This window comes from Aythya fuligula, chromosome 1 (assembly GCF_009819795.1).
Source record: "Aythya fuligula isolate bAytFul2 chromosome 1, bAytFul2.pri, whole genome shotgun sequence".
NCBI lineage: Eukaryota > Metazoa > Chordata > Aves > Anseriformes > Anatidae > Aythya > Aythya fuligula.
The window spans coordinates 19,646,238-19,667,465 of NC_045559.1; the positions used below are offsets into that span (position 1 = coordinate 19,646,238).

A 21,228-nucleotide genomic window follows, 5' to 3' on the forward strand; every position below is an offset into this window, starting at 1 on the left:
ATCAAATAGGTGATGGTATGAAAGATATAAGTTGTGATGGCATTAAAGATGCAAGTTGCATGATCTTTCTAAGATGTTGGATATAACATATAACAAGATTAGCCCCATGTCACTTACAGCACTTATCTGATAAACATAACAATAGAAACGTGTTTAAGTTCTAACTTGCTTTTTTGTCATTGATGCTCATTTTCTTTCGATTTAAATCAGAGCTCTTGTCCCTCTGTCTAGCCCTTTCCTGAAGCAAAGTAAAAAAGACCAACAGGATTCAAGGAAGCAGCTGCAATAGTGGTTTTTCCTTCTCAGGAGGCAGCACAACAGAAAGCTAAGTTTATGTTACTGCCTGCTTCTACCAGAATCCTCAGTTTTCGTCTCTGTTGCTTCAATCACCACTGGACTGAAGCACGAGACAGGTTTAAGCCATTTAGTCAACTAGACCCACAACTGACTCCTGTCAAGAGACTGGGCAGAAGACCATGAGTTGCCCACTCAAGATGGAACTTGGGGCAGAGAATGTATGAAGATGAGAATGAAAGGTCATGAACTGTAAAAGTGAGGAAAAACTTGTATGGGGAAACCTAACAACAAACTATAGTTCAGAAGCTGCAGTTGCACAACTTTTTTAGGAGCAAGACAATACTTGGTAGAAGCAGCTTTCTAATTGCCAAAAGAAAGTATGTTAAATTCTTCCTAATTTGCTTCTTTTTCAAACAGGCAGTGCTTATAATGAAATCTGACATGCAGATACATATTCCATTTGAACATCAAGAAAATGGCTTCAAACCTTGAAAGTGAGGAAGAAAATACTTGAGGTGATCACTAAACAAAGAGGTCAGTCATTCTCCACAACATATTCTATGTCAATTTCCAAATAAAGGCTTTTCATTCAACTATAGCTTATCTTCAATCAGTGATGGTATCAACATTCCAAAAAAATACTTGATTGAGAAGTTTAAGGCTAGAGATTCACAACCCTGTAACATGAGTTCTCAAAATGCAGTAATTCATAGTAATCTGCCACAACAGCTTAACCAAGATGCTAGATGCTTTTGAAGCTAAAAAAAAATGCTGCAGGTTCTGTTTCAGCTGTGTATATCAGAAGAGAAATAGCACCAAATGCATTTTTTTTTCAGCGTTTAAGACCTTAAACAAGTGTCCCAAAGAAAACTGGGATGTTTGCCACCAATTCCAACAGACTTTACAGATGAGAACTTTAATCAGTGGATTCCATTATATAACACTGTGGAAATAATGCAGTCTTATTTCTATTTTCTTTGTTGTTGTTGTTGAAACTGAACTACATAACCTTGGAAGAAAACTGAACTACATAACCTTGGAAGACCTGTTACTAAACAATTTATGGGTTTATTTATTTGTTCCTTTCTGAATATTTTTAGAAGTCTTATTAGGATTTTCCTCACTTTCTCATTGAAAACCATAATAATATTCTTCAGATGAATAAAATACAATACACTCAGAAATAATAGAATCAGGCATTCTTATACTTCTAATACTATAGCTGAATTCATTACGTATTGGACATTATGGAAAGACATGTCAAATCTTTAGACAACTTCTTTATTTCTCTGCTTTAATACCAGTATGCTAAGTATCCCCAAGGTGGCTAGACACAGTCATGAATTTTTAGATTAACGTGTCTTTTATACAAAAAACATTTTGAAAACGTGTACAAAACTGTACCTGGTACATAAAAACAGTACAAGTCCTCTTTTTTGAGGGGGCAGCTAACAGAAGAAAGAAAAGAAACCTACATTATTCTCAGCTGTAGAGGTGATACAAAAATGAAAAAAATGATATTTTAATGCAGAGTAGAAGGTCATACATAATCTCACTAGAGGAACACAGCAAGACTCCCTCAGAGACTTCTCAGCCGTATAAACAGTAGGGAAGAGTCGCAGAATATTTTCCTAGTAAGAATTTATTCCATATGGTGTTAAGGGTTTAGTTTACTATTGCTAGCACAGATGGTTAGTAGTTTTGTTTTATGCCATAACAACTCTTTATTTCCTCAAGCTACGAGAGACAATGCATTTAAGTTAGCAGTCATGACAATGTACTGCTGAGGATTTTAAAATAACAGTACTCACACTATCTGAAAACCAACACTAACAAAATACCAGACACCAGACTAAAGATCCTACATAGTTCAGGGTAAAGACAAGGATGTCTTTCTAAACATTTCCTCCTCCCCTTACAGACTTCCTACTTCTCACAATGTTTTAAAAACAACTACTGTGTTGTGTTTTTTTTTTTTTGTTTTGTTTTTTTTTTTTTTTTTTTTTTTTTTTTTTTTTTTTTTTTTTTTGTTTTCATGAGTATTCTCACAATGAAGTTGATGAGTTTAGCTTTTTGAGTAGATTGAGCAAAACACCCATTAGGTGCCAGCACTGCAGGCCTCAAAACTTTAAGACACTTATCTTCAAAAACAGAGTTAAGAACTTCAAAACCCCAAACTTCAAGAAATCTGCACAGCTTTCAGCAAGGACCAAGAGTTTTTTTGTAGTTCAGTAATGAACTTTGTTTTAAATCAGAAACTTCAGCCTCAGAGAAGAAAGTCTCCTTTTCTTCTTCTTTTTTTTTTTTTTTTTTAAATAACTGAAACATGACCAGAGTAGTAAGAGTGCACAGTGTTTTTTTGTTTGTTTGTTTGTTTGTTTGTTGTTGCTGTTTTGCTCTCAAATTACTTAGAGGCAACTTTGATTTTAACATCTAAATCTGCAGATGAAGCCACAGATACGGAACATATATAAGCTTCAAAAATACTGAGCCCTAAAAACGAGCTATGATCTCTCCAGCACAGATAGATCAATCTTTAGCACAAGAATTTATACTGAGGCTTTCCTTTTATTGTTTAACTTCTGGAAAGTGTTCTTTCTGCCATACCTGTTGAAATGAAGACTGTGCACAGAAGAAAGCTATTTGAGTCAAATGGTGTGAGACCTTCCCTACAACCTGCCCCCCTCCTCATTTCCCATTCCTGCTTACCAGCCCAAAATCACTGAAGGGAAAAACAGCATCTAGACACTGCTGGAAAAGATACTGTCACTAAGCTTTACTGAGGAAAGAAAGAAGTTTGACAAGAAGGTGGAGAAAGTGATTGGCAAAGATGGGGGGACAAAGAGTTTAAAAGTTGAGACAAAAAGAATGAGAGGGATAGACTAGGAACAGGAGAGCAAGACAAGAATCTTGGATAAGGAACAGCTGAGCAAAAGGACTGGGCAAGGTTCAGGAGGAGACAGGCAGAAGACTGCACTGCCACTCTTGCCCAGCAAGTTCCCAACCCTGTAAAGGAAGTCCAGACCTACAAATCTTAGTGTACCTCTGTATACAGCACCTATTTATGAAAACCACTCATAACATGTCTCTATTCATCTTCCAGTGCTCCTGCATAACAAGGACAACAACCGATTACAAACAGATGATTCTCTATGAAAGACAAGAAAACCTACCTAAGCCTACAAATCCAAGCCCCAAAAGTTAGATAGAATTGTAAACTGTTTTTGAAACCTTAATTTATCCTCTTGTATGTATTTATACCTCAACGTTGTCTTCAGGTTTTAATGCAGAAAATATTTTTCCGTAATATCCTTAACTTATTATGTACACTAGGTAGACAGCATGCTCTACTTTGCTTTGCAAGTTCAACAGCAGTCCTGTAAAATTGTTTGAACTACAGTGTGCACATATGTCAATGTGTATGTGCATGTATTGCAGTGTGCATGTATGACAATGACTATATCAATCAGTGCAGAACTGCATCCCATTGTAACTGCAGTATTACAACATAGTAGAGGTTTTGAGTTAGCATCTTGTAAATAAAAATAAAGCATTACTTGGACAGCATGACTGTAAGCACAGTGTCCATTTCTAAAGCACATGTAATCCATTAAGCAGAGTTGCTTGTGACATTTTACTAAGCATGGGCAAAACTTTGTTTTAGTTTCTTCTTAAAATCCAGGAGTTTACTAATGAAAGTAAATCATGACAAAGTTCCAGTTATGCACACAACATAAGCAACATATTTCACTTCAGTCCTGCCTGTTTCTTCTTTATCTGCCAGTAAGAATGCAGCTGAAAGAATTAAAATTATATAGAATATATAAAAGTATATAAAATAATACCACTTCTCCTTTGAGGCAGACTTAGAATGTATCTGAGAACAGAGACAGAATTAAGATGGATCAAGGAGAGTTTGAGAAAGCAAGTACAGGAATTCTAAGTGGAAAGTGTTAAAAGTAAGACTAGCCAGGACAGAATAAGGAAAGTAAATGGAAAAGGCTTTCTTGTATAGTAGGTTACCATACAAATAAAGATCCTAAACCTTAGAGTAATGAAGCAATAGCTGAAAACAGATTAGCTGCAAGAAAGAAAACAAAACAGATCTTACAAGGAGGAAAGAACAGAGTAAGTCAAGCAGGGTCAGATAAAAAGTACTGGAAAGACATGAAATAATTCTAGATAAGCGAGAGGAGCTGTAAGGTCAGGGACTAACGACAAGCCTGCTAGACACGGCAAGCTTGACCCCTAACTGCAGCATGGGAACACTGTATTTTACAAACAGATCTACAGATTAAGTAGATGACCTACTTAAATTGTGCAATACAATTTAAAAATATTAAAAGAAAGGCATATCACCAAAACATAATTAATTCCCTGAAATATGTTAACCTATTATACTGAATTCTTAGAAATTCTTGCTTTATTCCATTTTTTTTCCTGAAACAAAGTGGACCATGTCTTACCCACCTGTCAACACATTTTTGCAGAAGAGTATACAGAGGTAAATGCTAAAATAAAAAGCCCAAAGAAAAATGCTAACAGAACCACAAACAGTACTGAAGTCCAAGTTCTGCTTGTACTACTAGAGTAAGCTAATTCACTTTAAATGCCACTTATTCATCAAAACAACATTAGATATTATTCTTTTTTCTTTAAATTTGTAAAAAGTTGTAGGCATAATCTAGCATTTTCTACCATGCTATCAACACAACTTTCAGAACTCTTTCCGCTGAGAAAATAAGAACGTTAGAATAAGTTGAACTAATGGACGAAATATAGCTGCATGGTATTATTAAGAAAACATTTATTTATAAATAGCAGTTACCAGCTGCAATTCTTGCTGCTTTGGCATAGTTTCCATTTTCAATGCATGATATCAATTCACTTCGATCTTCCAATGTGTGTCTTCGTATAAGCGCTGGTTTACCTTTACCACACTTTGGTAGGCTGAAACTGCAAAAGTATGGATATTAAAGACCATCCCTTGATAAATTAACATTGTTCCCTAAAAATGAAGACTCTGAACAAGAATTTGGAATCATACATGGTAAAAATCAGAGCTACAAACTCTGAATGGATTCCACGTAACAAAAAAAGTTAACCACCACAAAAGCTACAAAATTTCATGCACTTAATTGGTTTGTTATTAGCAAAAGACAAGCAGAATGCAATTGCACTTCAACTTTAGTGCAGGTTATACACATTCAGCATGAGCAGCTGCATTGTCTCCAGTGTTAGAAAATGAATACTGGACACATAGAAACACGTTCCCTCTGCTCCAATAGTCCCACTAAACAGAAAATGCAATTATTTTCTCTTTCACTTTTCATTACAAATTTGAATCTTTCACTTGTGATACTAATGTCTATACACAAAGTGAGAAAGTTGTTCTCAAGAGTCTTATTGTACACCTGAGTTCAAGAGATCAAAGAATGTGAACAGTAGTTATTCTAAGTCGTATCCTCAATATATCACATTCACAAGAGACCCAATATTAAATTCTCTTTGCTCCTGAAAGCCTTTTTGACATGAATGCATTAACACCACTCCCTTAGGTAATTTAATACCAATCATGAACAAATGAACTAGTGTCTTCTTTAAAAAACAATAAAAAACTCCCTCTCCCACACAAACCCCACAGATTCATCCTATACTCCTGTATGCTCTATCCTACTGTAACAAACTCTGTTCTTCTATTACTAATTTTCAAACTTCTTCACATCTCTCATCCCATGAACATGAAAGTCGTGTACCACTGCCACCCGTATTTCTAGGCCAAGACAACACATATCAGCAACCGTCATTCCATGGATCCAAACAAACCCATTCAACTCTACTGACATGTTACTTCCTCAACTGTCATAGCCCAGGACTGGAGATAGTTACATGAAGGCTTTTGGAAGACAGTGCACCATTGGTGATGGAGAAGTAGACATCAGTAGTGACAGAGGTGACCGTTCCAACAGTCCTATCCTATCTTTAACAACGGGCTTCACAGAGAGACAGTCACCAGTTGGTATATGGGTAGGTACCGTCACCACTGCAGAAACTACCCGGTGGTCTGAATCACACACTGACAACCCACAGTTTCACGGCTGCTGAATTCACCTTCCCTACGGAGAAGACTCAGCTTTGGACATTGCTCCCTGTCCCCATCCCCACTGATTAAACACACACATTTTTAGTGTTCAGGACTGTGAAGGCAATTAAAACTAAATTGTACACACATAACATGCATATATATCTATCCATCTATATGTATTTATACAGAGCAGGAGAGCAAGACAAGTGCAGTCAAGTATAAAGTGTGCCTGGAGTTGCAATAACCTGAATACAACAAAGGAATACTAGCAATCCTATTAGGCGTCTCATGTTTAACACACCACCGAGAAAAATGAAATGCACTCTTTTTTTCTAAAACGTATTCAATCCTGCTATGTGGGTCACAAGCAGCACAGAAAACTGACATATTCAACCTCAAATTTGTATTTGATATTCAGTTTTACCTGGTGTTACACAAAAGACTGTTACTAGATGAAATACTAGATTCTGATGCACAGCGACGACGAGGTTCAACTTTTCTCCCCGGAGTATCATCTAATGCTCTCTCTTTACTTCCATCTCCAAAACCATTTGAGAGACCTACAGCACAACACAGAAATAAACTGCATCAAACTGGAAAAAAACACACCATTTCATTAACAATTTTATATACACACACATTATATAATTATTGTTCTGTACCTCTTAAGCATTTTGATAGGATGAAAAAGAAAGAACATGAACAAAATATTTCATTTTCAAAACACAGTATTATAAATAGTAGGATCCTGTAGTCCAGTTTTTAAAGTTAGGATGGAAATTTAGGTAACATAAAAAAAGGTGAAGATTTCAATATGGGAAATGCCAAACAGAATATCAAGTTAGTCTCTGTACGTAATGCTTCCAACATGTAGTACATTAAGACAGTCAAGCCGCAGAAGCTGGGTAGAAAAACCAAGGAAAAAAATGTTACAAACCATAGACAGATTTACCAAGTCAAGAGAAAATTAATTTGAAAACAGGGTTACAAACATCAATCCAGAACTACTGAAAAATCCTTTTCAATTACTGAAAGTAAAAAGTGGGAGGGATTTTCTTATGAAGTTAGCTAGCTCTTCCTGAAAGAAGTCCTTTCATTTTAGTAATTTCAAATTAACATCATGTCAATTTTCTGGGATCAAAAAATCAATAATATGCATATGTGTGTTTTTTTGATTAATTAATTAATTTTTTATTTTATTTTATTTTTTTTTTTTTTTACAATCTTTCTCCTTATTCAAGTTCAGATACATCTGAGTATTTTTACTTCACAACTGTAATGAACACGTAACAGAAAGCTTTTACATTACAAGCTACTAATTTGGTGGGCTGTCATCAATCCTGGTCTGGTCTGCTAATTCTCTAAAAACATAGTTCTTATAAGCAGAACTTGCTGGAAAATTCATGGAGTGAGTTTGTGAAACCCATCGTAAAGCCAATGTAAATTTACCCATCATAAATTTGATTAAAACAGACCAACAAAGTGGTTTAAGCTAACATTCTAAAGAAATTTCCCAAAGGGAAAAAAACAGTTAGAACTTTTTTCTGTTTTCTGAATTATTTTTTTTTAAATAAAGTATCCAACACAGACTCCAGGATATCATCAAAAGTGAACTGGTTTAAAACAATGGAACTAGCTTCCAATACACTACCACAAGGAGAACAAAATTTTAACCTGAACTCAATTCTGAGCACATTTATTTCCTTACAACAAATTAAAAATTTTAATTCTGTGTGCATAACCTACATGCTTCTCATAATGCAAGAAAGAACTATCCATCATAGCCATCATATTATCAATCTTAAAAGTCATCATATTCTTTGTTCATTCAGACACAGTTATTTCAGCTTACGTATCTTCACATCTCTACATAGGGTACTGAAATAAAAGCAAATTATGACAGGATTCCCCTTTTTGAGTTCTAATTGTTTCAGTTTGTCTGTTGCATCCCTCTATAGAAAGACGGATGAGAACTATGAACTTTAGCTTAGCAAGCCACTTTGTATGATCCAGGCATATTTCAAAGGGTTTCCATTCAATGATCCCCTCCAGAAGACGTTCCCTTTCAATTAAGTTTTAATGTTTTTTAAAAGAAAGAAGAATTTATTCAGTAATCTAAGAGATTACTGAATATGAGCATTCCCTTTCATTAGCATTTACTTTACACTAGATTTAAGAGTGCTTAGGTACTTTTTTTTTTTTTTTTTTTAATATTTAAGAATATTAATTTTGATTTCAATTGAAGCAAATCAGTATAAATAGCTGGGGATTAAGTAGAAGCTCTGTCCTAGACTACGTTGAGTGGCCTGTTGAAAAAGAGTAGGCTTTATGAGAAAGCCTAAATTCCCCTGTAAAACTATCATTGTACACTTTATATAGCACATAAGATGAAAAACTAAACAACTTTTCTGCAAAGATAGAAAGGTGATCTTAAGTCTCTACAAGTAACTTTTCTGTTCTTAGATATGTGAGGCCTATTTTTCAAGTGGATCGTAAAGACTGTTTTGTTTTCACCCTGCCACAAGCAGGCACCTAGTTAATATACACCAACCACAGAAACAAGTTACCTTACAGATTTCATTTTAATTCTACAGACAGGTCGAGTAAATACTGCTACCAGAACCAGAGCAGGGTTCAGGTTCCCAATGGACTGAGAAAGTGAAAGGAAATACATCTTCTTATGAGATTAAACACGCATGGTATGTTCAACCCAAATACAACTTGGCTATGTGTCTGTGTACACCTGTGCTGTATGTGTACGTATACCTAGGAGAAAAAAGATCAGGGACCGGCTTCCCATTTTGAGTGCTTCAGTAAGTTTATGACTGGGCTGCCACTGAAAGGGATGGTTTAGTGCTCTCAGTCCCTTCCAATGGTTTCGTCTCATCTTGATCCCTGTCAGTACGAAGAAATGCAAGACCACATGTTGAACTAGTTTTCAGCCACACACTGGGAAAAGCAACCAAGTAACTGCATGACTGCTGATATTGAGAAACAAGGGAAGCAACAGGAACATACAACTATAACAATGGGGACGGCTCTCTGCACTGGCAGTCCAGTTCAAACAGACTATATCAGAAGTTTAACAACTCATTTACTTCACTAATGTAGGTTTTGAGGACTACAGTAATTCCACCTGTCCTCCCCCCAACATATTTATCCCTTGCTTGTGGAATGAAAAATGAAGAAAATGAGACTATCAGCAGGAGCAATTTTCCTGAATATCAAGCCCTTAATGATATCAGCTTACATAGTCCAGGAGGCTCAGTTTATACAGTCTATTCATCAGAAACTGTAAGTAATATGCAGAAATTGTAAGGAATATGCAGTATTTTAAGAAAGGAACCTCAACACTTAAGTTTAAGTGAAACACACATATGTGGTCACACAAATGCAGTGGTTCCCAAGTGACAGGAAAAAAAAAACTTGAAAAAAACTTGACAGGAAAAGCAGGCAATTAAATTTATGTGCTTTATGGTATCACTGATGTCCAAAAAAAAACCACAAACAAATATACTACATTTAAATGCTATAACTGGAAATGTGTTTTTGAGATCATTATAAAACTCCTTCTCTCAAGAACCAAGAAATACCCAATCTCCTCCATCTACTGGAAGAAGTGAGATTAGAAAAATTCCCAATTCTTTTGAGGAATTTAATTTTTTTTGGCTCAAAAGATATTACTAAGAAGGTCAAATAAAGAAAATCTGTGAGAGACGTAACTCATCCTGCTTTTGCATGTTAGTAGCCTGGGTAAGTTTGCAACAAATTGGCATGAGACACTCAAATTTTCCAAGAGCTCATGACTATGTTAGATTAAATGAGCTAACACAAACTAGAACTTCATTAGGTCAGGTACTAAACTACTTACACACACACCCTTCACTAAAACTTGAGATTTTAGTGAAAATAAACAAATAAAAATCCCCCAAATCAAACAAAGGCCTTTAATTACTGGATGATTTCTTTTTCATTTCTCCTCTACTTTTAAGTTTCTTCAAAAAAGCACTCAAAGGCAGAACTCCTTTTTTTTTTTCTAGAAAAGGGAAAAAAAATCACAAATAATGAAGTTTACTGTCAATCTTAACTGCAGTTTAAAAAGAAAATAAGAAGTCAAAGAAGATCAGCTTAATAGTTGTTCAAAGGTTTCTCTCCTCCCTGAAAATTACGTTTATCATGGAAAGTTTCAGCTTCGTAACAGAAGCAGTTTGTTCTTAAAGTGCAGTCAAAACTTGGGCTGACCGTCTACGTCAAGCAAGTTAGGATCTTCTTGTCGATACCACATAAACAGAAGCAGGAAAAGATAACTGCAGAGAGGCAGCATACGTTTGGAAAAATGAAAGAGGAACAAAACCCAGGATAGTCCAAGGAGCAGCATACTCCATGAACATACAAAACGCTACCACATAACACAGAGCTGTGCATTTTAGACTGCAATCTGATTTTGTAGTTCTGCTGAAACAAAAATAAAGAAGCAGAACTTGTATAAAATTATTCTAAAGCAATTAAAAATGTATTATGCATAGCCTGCTGCAAAGACAAGCATATCAAAACATAAGATGACGTGCTATATTAAAACCACAGCTGAAGAGCTGAGAAATGAAAATAACAGTTAAATAATTTCAACCACTCCAACAAAGTGGGAACATTCAAAAAATGCCTTACACAGTCACCAGCACTTATATAACACTATTTTGGTTGATTTTTACTAAGCAAGGACTAATCAAGTCCTGACTTGTGCACTTACCCAGCACGAGTAACGTTAGCCTTCAGTAAATATATATATATAAGAAAAAAATGTATTTTATTAAAATTACATAAATGCACAAAATAGAGCATTCTTTTGTATGCTTTAGTTCTCCAAAGAAGATCAGACTGGGTTTTTGGGCAGGGAAGATGAAGATGGAGTGTTCTGAACTAACCTGCTCTCACAAAGCACGTTTGGGGAATAAAACACTGGGACTAGTAAAAATCTGCGACCAATTTGAGTCACATATACTACAACATGTACAACTTTATAACTTACGGAAATGGGGCAATATATTGAATGAAGAGCATAGTTTCATATATGTCAAAGACTTCCTCCAACAGTGTTCTTTTTTTTGTTTGTTTGTTTTAAGGATGGCTGGTGTCTCCAACATGATCCAAAATAATTACTTCAAATGTAATTGTCTTTCTGCGCTCCAAAATGATCATTTAATTGGATTCCATTCCATGTTGAGGATAACAGAAAATAATTAGGATCCAAAGAGATAAATACCCAGCATGATATTAGTTAATATGAGAACCTGGAAGACAGTGAAAAAGCCATTAAGTCTCTCTGAAAGGAAACAGAGCTTTTAAATAAATAAGCCATCCCTACATCAGTGTCAGAGACAGTGAAAATGATACAAGTGCTCCACGTATTCTAATACTGATTCTCAGCTTAAGTTTAAAAAGGGGAAAACTAGATTAAAGGTTTCACTTTGATTCAGTCCTCTTTGTTGAAAGAGAAAATATATATAAGTCACTAAAAGCACAGAAAAAAATCTCCAAGTGCATGATACACATCAAGAACATGGTTTTGAAATGCATCGAAAAATCCCTCCAATAAGAAGTAGAAAGAGGATGACCCTATCTTAAGAGGATTTATGTATATAAGTATGCACAGAGAGGATAGAGGAATACTTTAAGTTAATAAATAATCAGAAGCTATTGTATTCTTAAACACATAAATGTGCGTATTATAGCAAGAGGAAGGCATCCACAAAGTTTTTAAAAACTGAACTTTACAGTAGATCTATAAATGCCTTTTTCCAACAGGAAACTCTGGAACATAGTGAGAGTAATAGAAACAATTATTCTTTTCTGAATATACAGACGAATATTTGAGCATGTCAGAGTTTACATTCCTTAACTCAGTCCTAACAGTACGCAGACAAAATAGGAGCCAGTTATTCTTAACATGAAGGTGTCAAATTTTGGGGTTAGGAGTCCCCCTGGAAATTAAGTTTTTAAAAATGAAGTTGCTTAAAATTTGGTTTGACAATTGTTCTAAGAAAGCAAAGAAAGCTCAGTGTGAGCCCTTGAAATGGCACCTACATACCGAATAACAACAGCTTTCAAGACCCTAAACAGAAAATTCCACTTCTGTTGGTTCAGGTAACATGTAATGAATACCGCTTAGGGGCTCACAGAAGAGTCAGTTTGATATGTTTCAAAAGAATGCTTAAGAATTCATCCTGTATCTACTAATTTGCTTTGAAAACTGAGAGTAAGAAGTCTCTCTGTCTGCTAAAACAGCTGAACGCGAACTGCACAATAGAAGGGAAAAGTGATCAATATTTAATAACTACAACTTTCAAAAGACAAGGATTATCTGTTGCTCTTCTCACCGAAACAATGGGATCGTTGTGTTGTAGGATGATTGTTCAAGACAATTTAAAATACACAACTGAGAGGCAACACTAACGGGAGAGTCTGAAAACATTCCAGAAAGAAGAAAAAAAAAACAGAGCATATAAGCAGAAACAAATCATAAAAATTGTTTTAAAACTTCTAGAGAGCATCAGCTGTTCTGGTGGTATAGAAAAGACTGATGACAGCAGTAGTAGTATTACTAAAAGCCACAAAAAGCATACGTACAAGCCTAAGGAATTTAAAATTCACCAAAAATTTGGATTATTTAGTCAGCTCTAGTTGATACAATTTATGATGTGTAAAACACTCACAGATGGTTGCAAAATACAAGGCTCGAGAGCCTGAATGACACATAGATCTATCATATGTCATTCAGGATACAAGAAATACAATGACCATAGAAAATCATTAATATTTAGGAACATTTACTTCTAATTATGTTGGCCAAGACTACTTATGAAGACTTAAGATCAGTTTTCTGTGTTTACATCTAGCAAATTCTGAGATAAATCACAAAAAAGGAGAACTGAAGGGGCATTGTTAAAAACTTTGTTCTCAACTTGTATCATGAAAGAGCATGAACACTGCCTGTCAGCTGATCTTACTACAAACTGCCCAGAAGCACCTACAGAGGCAGACTATGCCATTTCCTAGTAAGTTATTTTTCTTACGTTATTATCTTAAGGATTTTATACACAGCTTTTACCAACATATTTTTTTCTTCCTTCTTTGAAAGTAAATATTTCCCTTTAACTGGGGGAACACAATTGCTAGGAATGGTATCAAAAGGAAAAGAAACAGAGCTCTTACATAAGCATGTCCAACAATCCTACTCTATTAAGAAAAAAAAAAAAAAGCATGCCATTTACCACGCATTTCCCCTTTTAGAGAAATTCGTTCTTAATTTCTGCCTCATTCCAGTACAGTGAGCAGAAACTACAGTTTCCTCTATGGATGCTGAAGGAACCAGCGCTGAAGGACACTGGTTACTTCAATGCGAAGCACAGAAGAGAGTTATCAATTAAAAATGCCCTAAAAAAAAAAAAAAAAAAAAAAGAAACAACAAAATACCTATCTACCTATCTCCAGGACTATCTAGGATTCTCAAGCATATGTGCCACTTGATACCATTTCTATTTGCAAAGCCTTACAAATACTACCCAGAAAAATCGATGAAAAAACAAAGAACAAGATTCAAGAACATTATTCTGTTTCTTCCCAGTATCTTCTTGTTTCTCTGATAAGCACTTATACTGATTTTTTTGCAGGAAGTACATTGGTCACCACCAACGCTTTTCTTGCTCTCTTGTTCTGTATTCTTGCAATTACAAGACTGCATATACATTATATATGACTGGAACTGAAATCGTATTTTATGTATAGTAAAAATGTCCAGGTTATATTTATGCTTCCCAGCAGTAGCCTGTATAGTGTTGTGCTTTGTGCTGGTGGCTACAAGAGTGTTTAAAATGCACCAGTGTTTTGGCTATTGCTGAGCAGTGCTGGCACAGCATCAAGGCTGGCTCTCAAGGCCAGCAGGCTTGGGGTGGGCAAGAGGTGGGGAGGGAACACTGCTGGGACACTCTGACCCCAACTATCCCCCTAAAGGGATATTCCATACCATATAATGCCTCACACAGCAATAAAAGCTAGGAGAACGAAGGAGGAGGTGGGAACATTTATTATGAATGAGTTTGTCTTCTGAAGCAACTGCTATGTGTACTGAGGCCCTGCTTCCCCAGAAGCCTGCTGATGGGAATTAGAGAATAATTTACTATTATTATTATTATTCTGCTTCTGCATATGGCCTTTGCTTTCCTCTTATTAAACTTCATTTATCTCAACCCACAAGTTTTTTGTTTGTTTGTTTGTTTGTTTGTGTGTGTTTTTTTTTTTTTTAATTTGTTTTTCCTCATGTTATTTTCTCCTCCTATTCTTTTAAGGAGTGGGAGTGAGTGAGCGGCTGGGTGCACAGAAAGTCAAACCCCCACAACTGATTGTATTCTCTTTGCAGAAGGTTATTGTTCAAGTAGTCTACCTCAATTTCTCAGTTTATTGGATTTTTCTGTCAACGTCTGGTGTTCAATGAGTCTTCAATCAGCACTCATATTTAAAGTGTGTAATATTGCCTGCCTTCTTCAACAAACCTGTGAGTTTGACCATCTTAGGGGGCGTCCTTGTCAAACAAACAGCTGAAAAGCAGTTATATAAAAATGGGTAATATTATACAGCTACTTAGTACTGCCACATTGATCAAGTTCTGCAAGACAAAATGATTAGGTTATAATTCCCATCTCCTTACGGTGACTGACACATAGGTCAACCTAACTCTGAAAAAGACTGTAGATGTTTTATAATCTTGAGCAATTACTAGAAAAAAAAAAAAAAACAAAAAACACAAAACAAGCAAGTCTTTGTGATATAGTGTCATGTTTGACGTATCACTGTTTTTACTATTTTTTCCCTGAAGTATTAGTGGAATCTATTACAACAGCTCCTATTGTGATCTTGTGATCTAGCTACAAGAACTTCAAAGAATAAACTGAAGAGTAGTTTCATGTTGGAAGACAGTGAACTAATAAACCAAGAAGAGTACATAGTTAAGCATCTTCTGCATATATGCCCAGATTTACAGGATTAACTTAATTGTCTTTTCCTAAATCTACTGGAGATAATTGCTGCTACTTTGAAGATACCAATGGCATTTCGTCAACACTACGATTATGTGGAAGATTATGAGCATTAGAGGAAAAATAAGAAATTTTAGTTTTAAAATACCAGCACTGTATTTTCCTATAGCAGAGAGCATCAAAGTGCCAGTTCCCAATCACTCTATCTGTGGAAGAGATTGTCTAGGCATTTCTATCTAAAAAGCATGCATAAGCATACACATACAATAATACACAGCACCACAATTCAAGTGTCATCTCTGCTGTAACTACTTCAATCCTACTTGGCTGAAAGGATCCCTACTCCTTATCTGGCATTTCCAGTTAAAAAGGAAATCTTGCCTGAGGTCTGACTTGAAAGGGCGAAGTGAAACACTTCCCAGGCATTTTCGATAAATCAGCTCAGGGAGGAGGTTCTTCTTTGACAGTGTATTGTGTAACTGCCACACATGATTTTCTAAACCAATTTTCCTTCATGGAAAGGAGCCTTCAGGACATGAATTTCCTTTTACTTCCAGTTTTCAATTTTGTTTACAGTATTGCCTCAGCAGAAACTTTCATCGTTTATCTTCCTTCTGACATTGTAAAAACATTTTGAACCTCTATTTTTGCAGAGGATGCAAGTCCAGCACTCTACAATGGCAGGATCCCCTCCCTCTTCCAAGTCATTATGGGGGATCTTTACAATCTGACAGATTACAGGCACAGAAAGACTGTGCAATCAAGGGAATGATTGAAGGCTGACAAAACACTATGACATTCCTGAATTTTGCTCTATCAGAGCAGAAAGAGCTAGAAAAATACAATAAATGGAGGATTAACAATTTATCACTTATGGGTTTACAATTTACTATGTCACATTTTGTACTTCAGGTGAATAAGAACCATTGTACAGGAGAAGAATGAAAAGTAACGTGTAACTAACTGATGTAAGGAGTGATCCAGACATAAGAATTACATCTCAGTATGGACAGATTCAGAGAACGTGTATGACGCAGTGAGAGCATACACACCACCATGTTCTGCAACTCTTCTTTATGCAGAAGGTCTCTTTGTGCTTGTAACCATATAATCTTTTCTCACCTGGGGAAAAAACTAACAAACCACCCTCTAAGAGTGTGTTTCATCTTGTGGGGACTGTCTCACCCTCTCTCCACTTGTATTCGAGCAAGACACCTGTATTTTTTCTTCTATTTTCATTGCCTGAAGTTACCACTGGAGTCATATTCATTTTTATGATCATCCATCTCTTAAATCAGACCTGTAGGCAAATTATGTTCTAAAGAGGTCAAAAATAATGGTGATCTGTATGATGGTGATTTGATGAACTCTGGTTCTGTACATTCCTGATACAAGGGATTCTATAACACCAAAGCGTGAATTTTAAGGTAGGTTACTACAGAGCCCCACCACCAAGGGAAGCGTGTTCTTAATTCATAAGCATAATATGGATCTCCAAACTTTTTTTTTTTTTTTTAATTACCTTCAATAAACCCCAGTTCTCATCCCACCATCTGTATCACACAGAAAAATGAGTTAGTGTTAAATGCCGCAGATGAAGCACAGAGGGTACTATGACATTTTGTTTTTTAGAAAGCCAAAACTGGGCCAAGAATGAGCTAAGCAGTCCAAAAAATATGAAATGACAAAATATAGTGAAAGCCTCCACAATTCCTACAGCATCAAGAAAAACAGAAGGGCATCTAGAAATATTTTTATTATTATTATAACAGAAGATTCAGTTATATTGATCTTAGAAAACACAGCAACTCTAAGTTAGATGCTAATAATTGTCTTTTTTGTTATTCAAAAGATAGTGCTTTAAAGAGATTAACAGGTTTAAAACCCAAGAAAAGTTTCTAAAATTGTATACTTTAGCTTATGCATGCACAGACTCCACAGAAACAGAACATTTATCCAGCTGTTCATCAAGCCCCACTGCTCTTGACTATGCTGCTCTAAAGAAGCACTAAGCAAAATGGTTTTTAATGGTGAGGAAGTTAATATCATACTTTAGATGCAATCAACCAAAAGGAGTATTTATGCTTAAATGCTGATGCAACTGTTGACTGGTTTAAAATAGTTTACATTCCTGTCCTCCTTACTTATGCTCTTATTTTATTCCACATGTATTACAAAATCCTACCCTATTTCTCAAAAATTTTCAATAAATCCAACTAACAAAAAATTTAGTAGGACTGCCAGAATTATTGTCTGAAGCATTAGTGGGCCAAACACAACATGAGCACTCTTCCTTTGCCCCCCTCTTCTCTCCATAGTCTGCCCCCTGCTCTAGGGGATTTGTCAGTTTTACGGTGGCCTACCACCCCATTTTAAAAAATAAAAAGGCAATTTATCATAAGCAAACAAAACTAGACTAACATTTCCCCCTTCACCACAGAACTGTTGGCAATATTCTAGTCAAACTTAGCTTCCTCAGCCTCCTTGGTACTTATGTGTTACCGTGCAGTCTGGTTCTATCCTGACAACTTAGCAGTCGAGCTCCTTTAGTCCCCGTATCTGTACACTAAGAAATTTAACAAGCCAGGGGACAATTCCTTTCAAGCCTTCACAATCTCCAATGCTTTGTTTGCATTTACACCTTAAAACACTTCATGCTTTGAAATTCCTGGAGAAAGGCAGCTGACGTTTTTGGACATCACTAAGTGCTTAAATATCTAAATTTCATGTCATATTTTACAGGAAGCAATCAGTATGCATCTAAAGAAAAAGAAGAAGAGTAGATGTAATTCAACATATAAAGAGTCTGGATATGTCCACAGGTTTAGTCAAATTACTGCATTTTACTCATGAATATACAACAGACACTACCATTCTTATCTATGATAACCAGACTTCAATAATTCTGTTTTCAAAATTCATTTTTTTCACTCAGCTAACTCTAGCTTAGAATTTTCTTTAGATAGAGAACATAAATTATGTTCTCAGATGAGTGTTTCTTACTTCCATCTCTTTCATTTAGAGAATGGTGATTGAATTCTGCACATGTCAGCTTGGTTAAAATTCAGGGTTCATTTGTGCTCCAGAGGCGAAGATTTAACAGAAATCATTTTGAGAAATCCAAGAAACAACATGTGTTCTATTTTACCCCACATACAATCTCTGTCCTTATCATACCAAATAAAATTGATTAAAAGCATTCATCCCTACAATCTGAAACATATCACATACAAGTGGAATCCATGTACTGGTTACTTAAAAACAATTCTTAAGTGCCAAAAAATATTTTGTAGTAGCCAGGCAGAAACAAAAGTCAGGCCAACGCTTATTAATAGATTTATAAAGGTATAATTATGTTTGTTGTATACTGACAACTACACGCAAAGTAGTTATTACAAAACAATAATCTCCCCTCCTCCCCCAAATCTGTGTTTTTTGCAGTGTTTCTCAAATTCAGTGATCCCTGTTTTAAATGCATGCTTACATCTGTTTCAGTGCCCTAAGGAAATCTGTGCAGCTGGAAGTGTGAAGAATACTGAGTAACTAGAGTTACACCAAACTATTACTGCTGCCTAGCCAAGAAGTAACTGAAAACTGCACTGTAATAGTCATTGTTTGCAATTCTGAATCTGTGGTAAGTTAAAGTATTTGCTTTAGAATGGCAAATTTTAAATACATAGCTTCTGCTTAAAATATAAAGCACAAACACTGCAAGTGTAAATTACTATCCTACATTTATGAAAAGCGACTGATAAAACCAAGAGCATCTTCAAAAATTTAATCGAGCCTAATTTATCATCTTATAATAACCAATCAAAAGGCATCTCAAAACAGTCACTTTTCCCAGGATTTCATTTGTTTGATATTGATAAAAGCAAACTTTTAAATGCTTCATAAAAATCTCTCATATATATATATTGATCAGCTTTATTTTCCTCAGATGTAATAACTCCACCATTTAATTTTCTGACATTAACCTGACCTGATGAGAAGGACTAAGGTTTATAACAAAGAGCACTGTAAGTATGTGATAGATACTTTAGGAGGGTCACTGAACTTGCAGCAGTTAACTTTTGACACACCAGAACTTCAAGAATCATACAGTTATCTCCAGCGTAACCAAAATTGCCAGAGTAAAACCTCTCTTCTTGCTGAAATTATTTGATGCTATATAAAGCAACAAGATGATTTATCTAGTACAAATAGAAAAAAATTAAACACATCTCCCCCAGTACGTAGTTTTCAGTTTACAAATAGCAACCATGGAGAAAGAGGTATTATGTATATATTATCACATACATATATGTATGTATGTTCGTGATAATGCCCCAGTAGAAGAGTATTGCTTCCAATTTCTTAAACAAGGATTCAAATATAAAGGGAGGCCAGAATATTAAAGACTGCTTTTGTGCCTCTTTGAAGGATAGATAAATCATACTGTGCGATTATCAGTTATTTCTGAAAAAAAAATCTAGTATTTCAATAATTATTTTGTATCCAAAACCAGTAACATATGGGACACCATACTTAAAGTAGTAGACCAATGGATCCTGTATTTAACTTTCTTGCAACTAACTAGGGAGCGTACCAGCCTCAACTGTACTCCAGTATAATAGAGAGAATAATAGCAGGCAGTCAATGACAATACTGAAATGTCAGACAAAATAAGTACGGTTTCACCTAACTAGGTAAAATTTGGAGTCTTCTTTTGAACCTCATGTAGAAATACACAAGTGACATCAAAGGGGGATACTTTGAGGACAGGATAAGGCGAGGAACAAAAACAACAAGGCATCTCTAAAGAATGATGGAGAGAGGAAATGAAATCAAAAAACAACATTGGTAAGGAGGAAGAGATGTGACAGCAGACAAACTCCACAGCAGTGCCTGACCAGTAATGACACCCAGCAGCCTGGGTGCAGCTCTTGACCAGTTTTTCTTTCTAGAGACCAAATTTTCAATGTATATTTGTATATTAAGTGAAGTCCCTGTTAATGTAATTTTTCTTCTATCCATTAGAATTGAGGATATTTAACATTCATACGAGTAAATCATGCAATACTCATTCTCTCTAAGTGACAGTGATCGATCACAGAGTTGCTAACTCACAAGAATCCATGTAAAGAGCCTGAAGCATGCCTTATCTACCATGGCATGTCTAAGAAGGGAAAGAGTCACGTCTGATGAATTCTTCTCAAGAAAAACATTTTACCAGCAGTATTCAATCACACTTCATTGAAAAAAATTCCAAATAGAAATTGTGTGTACAGTAACCTTTTTTTTTTTTTTTTTTTTTTTTTTAATCTTATCAGAACACAGACATCTGCATGAATCTACAACAGCTTGCATAGGCAAAACTAAAATAATTCAACTAATTTTATATCTTGGAAAGTGTTTAAGGTTTGTGCTGGTTTCCTGTTAAATTGTAGCTCAAAATAGCTGCCAATTGCAAATTGGCTCAAATTACTGTGGAGACATGATTCAAAATAATGTAAGGAAGAACGTCTGCAATGTAAAAGCAAGATTTTTGTTTCAAATTGACAAAGAATCACAAGAGTAAGATTTAATAAGTTGGCACATCTGTATGAACAATATATGCTTTGAAGAAAACACGTGCTATTCAAGGAAAAAAACAGAATACTTCCAGTTGAAAATAATTTGGCCAGAAGAGTTCAGTTAACAGACAGTCTCTTCTTGAACAAGCAAACAAAAACATAAACACCTCCCTAAGTAATAGTTCTGCATAGATTTTATTCCATGCATAATGCGTATTCCATTTCTTTCAGGAAGAAGTTATAGAATTCTATTTAAAAAATA

At 35.4% G+C, this 21,228-nt stretch overlaps 1 protein-coding gene across 3 annotated transcripts in view; it reads right to left on the reverse strand.

The window, feature by feature from the left end:
- The window catches only part of BRD1 (bromodomain containing 1), a 59,205-nt gene that overhangs the window by 3,918 nt on the left and 34,059 nt on the right, over window positions 1–21,228 (reverse strand). For all 3 annotated transcript variants that reach the window (XM_032183575.1, XM_032183595.1, XM_032183586.1), the window contains 2 exons: window positions 6,807–6,942; window positions 5,126–5,253 (listed from right to left, as the gene is read on the reverse strand). In XM_032183575.1, the coding sequence (XP_032039466.1) occupies window positions 5,126–5,253; window positions 6,807–6,942 (264 nt within the window). The remainder of the gene's footprint in view (window positions 1–5,125; window positions 5,254–6,806; window positions 6,943–21,228) is intronic.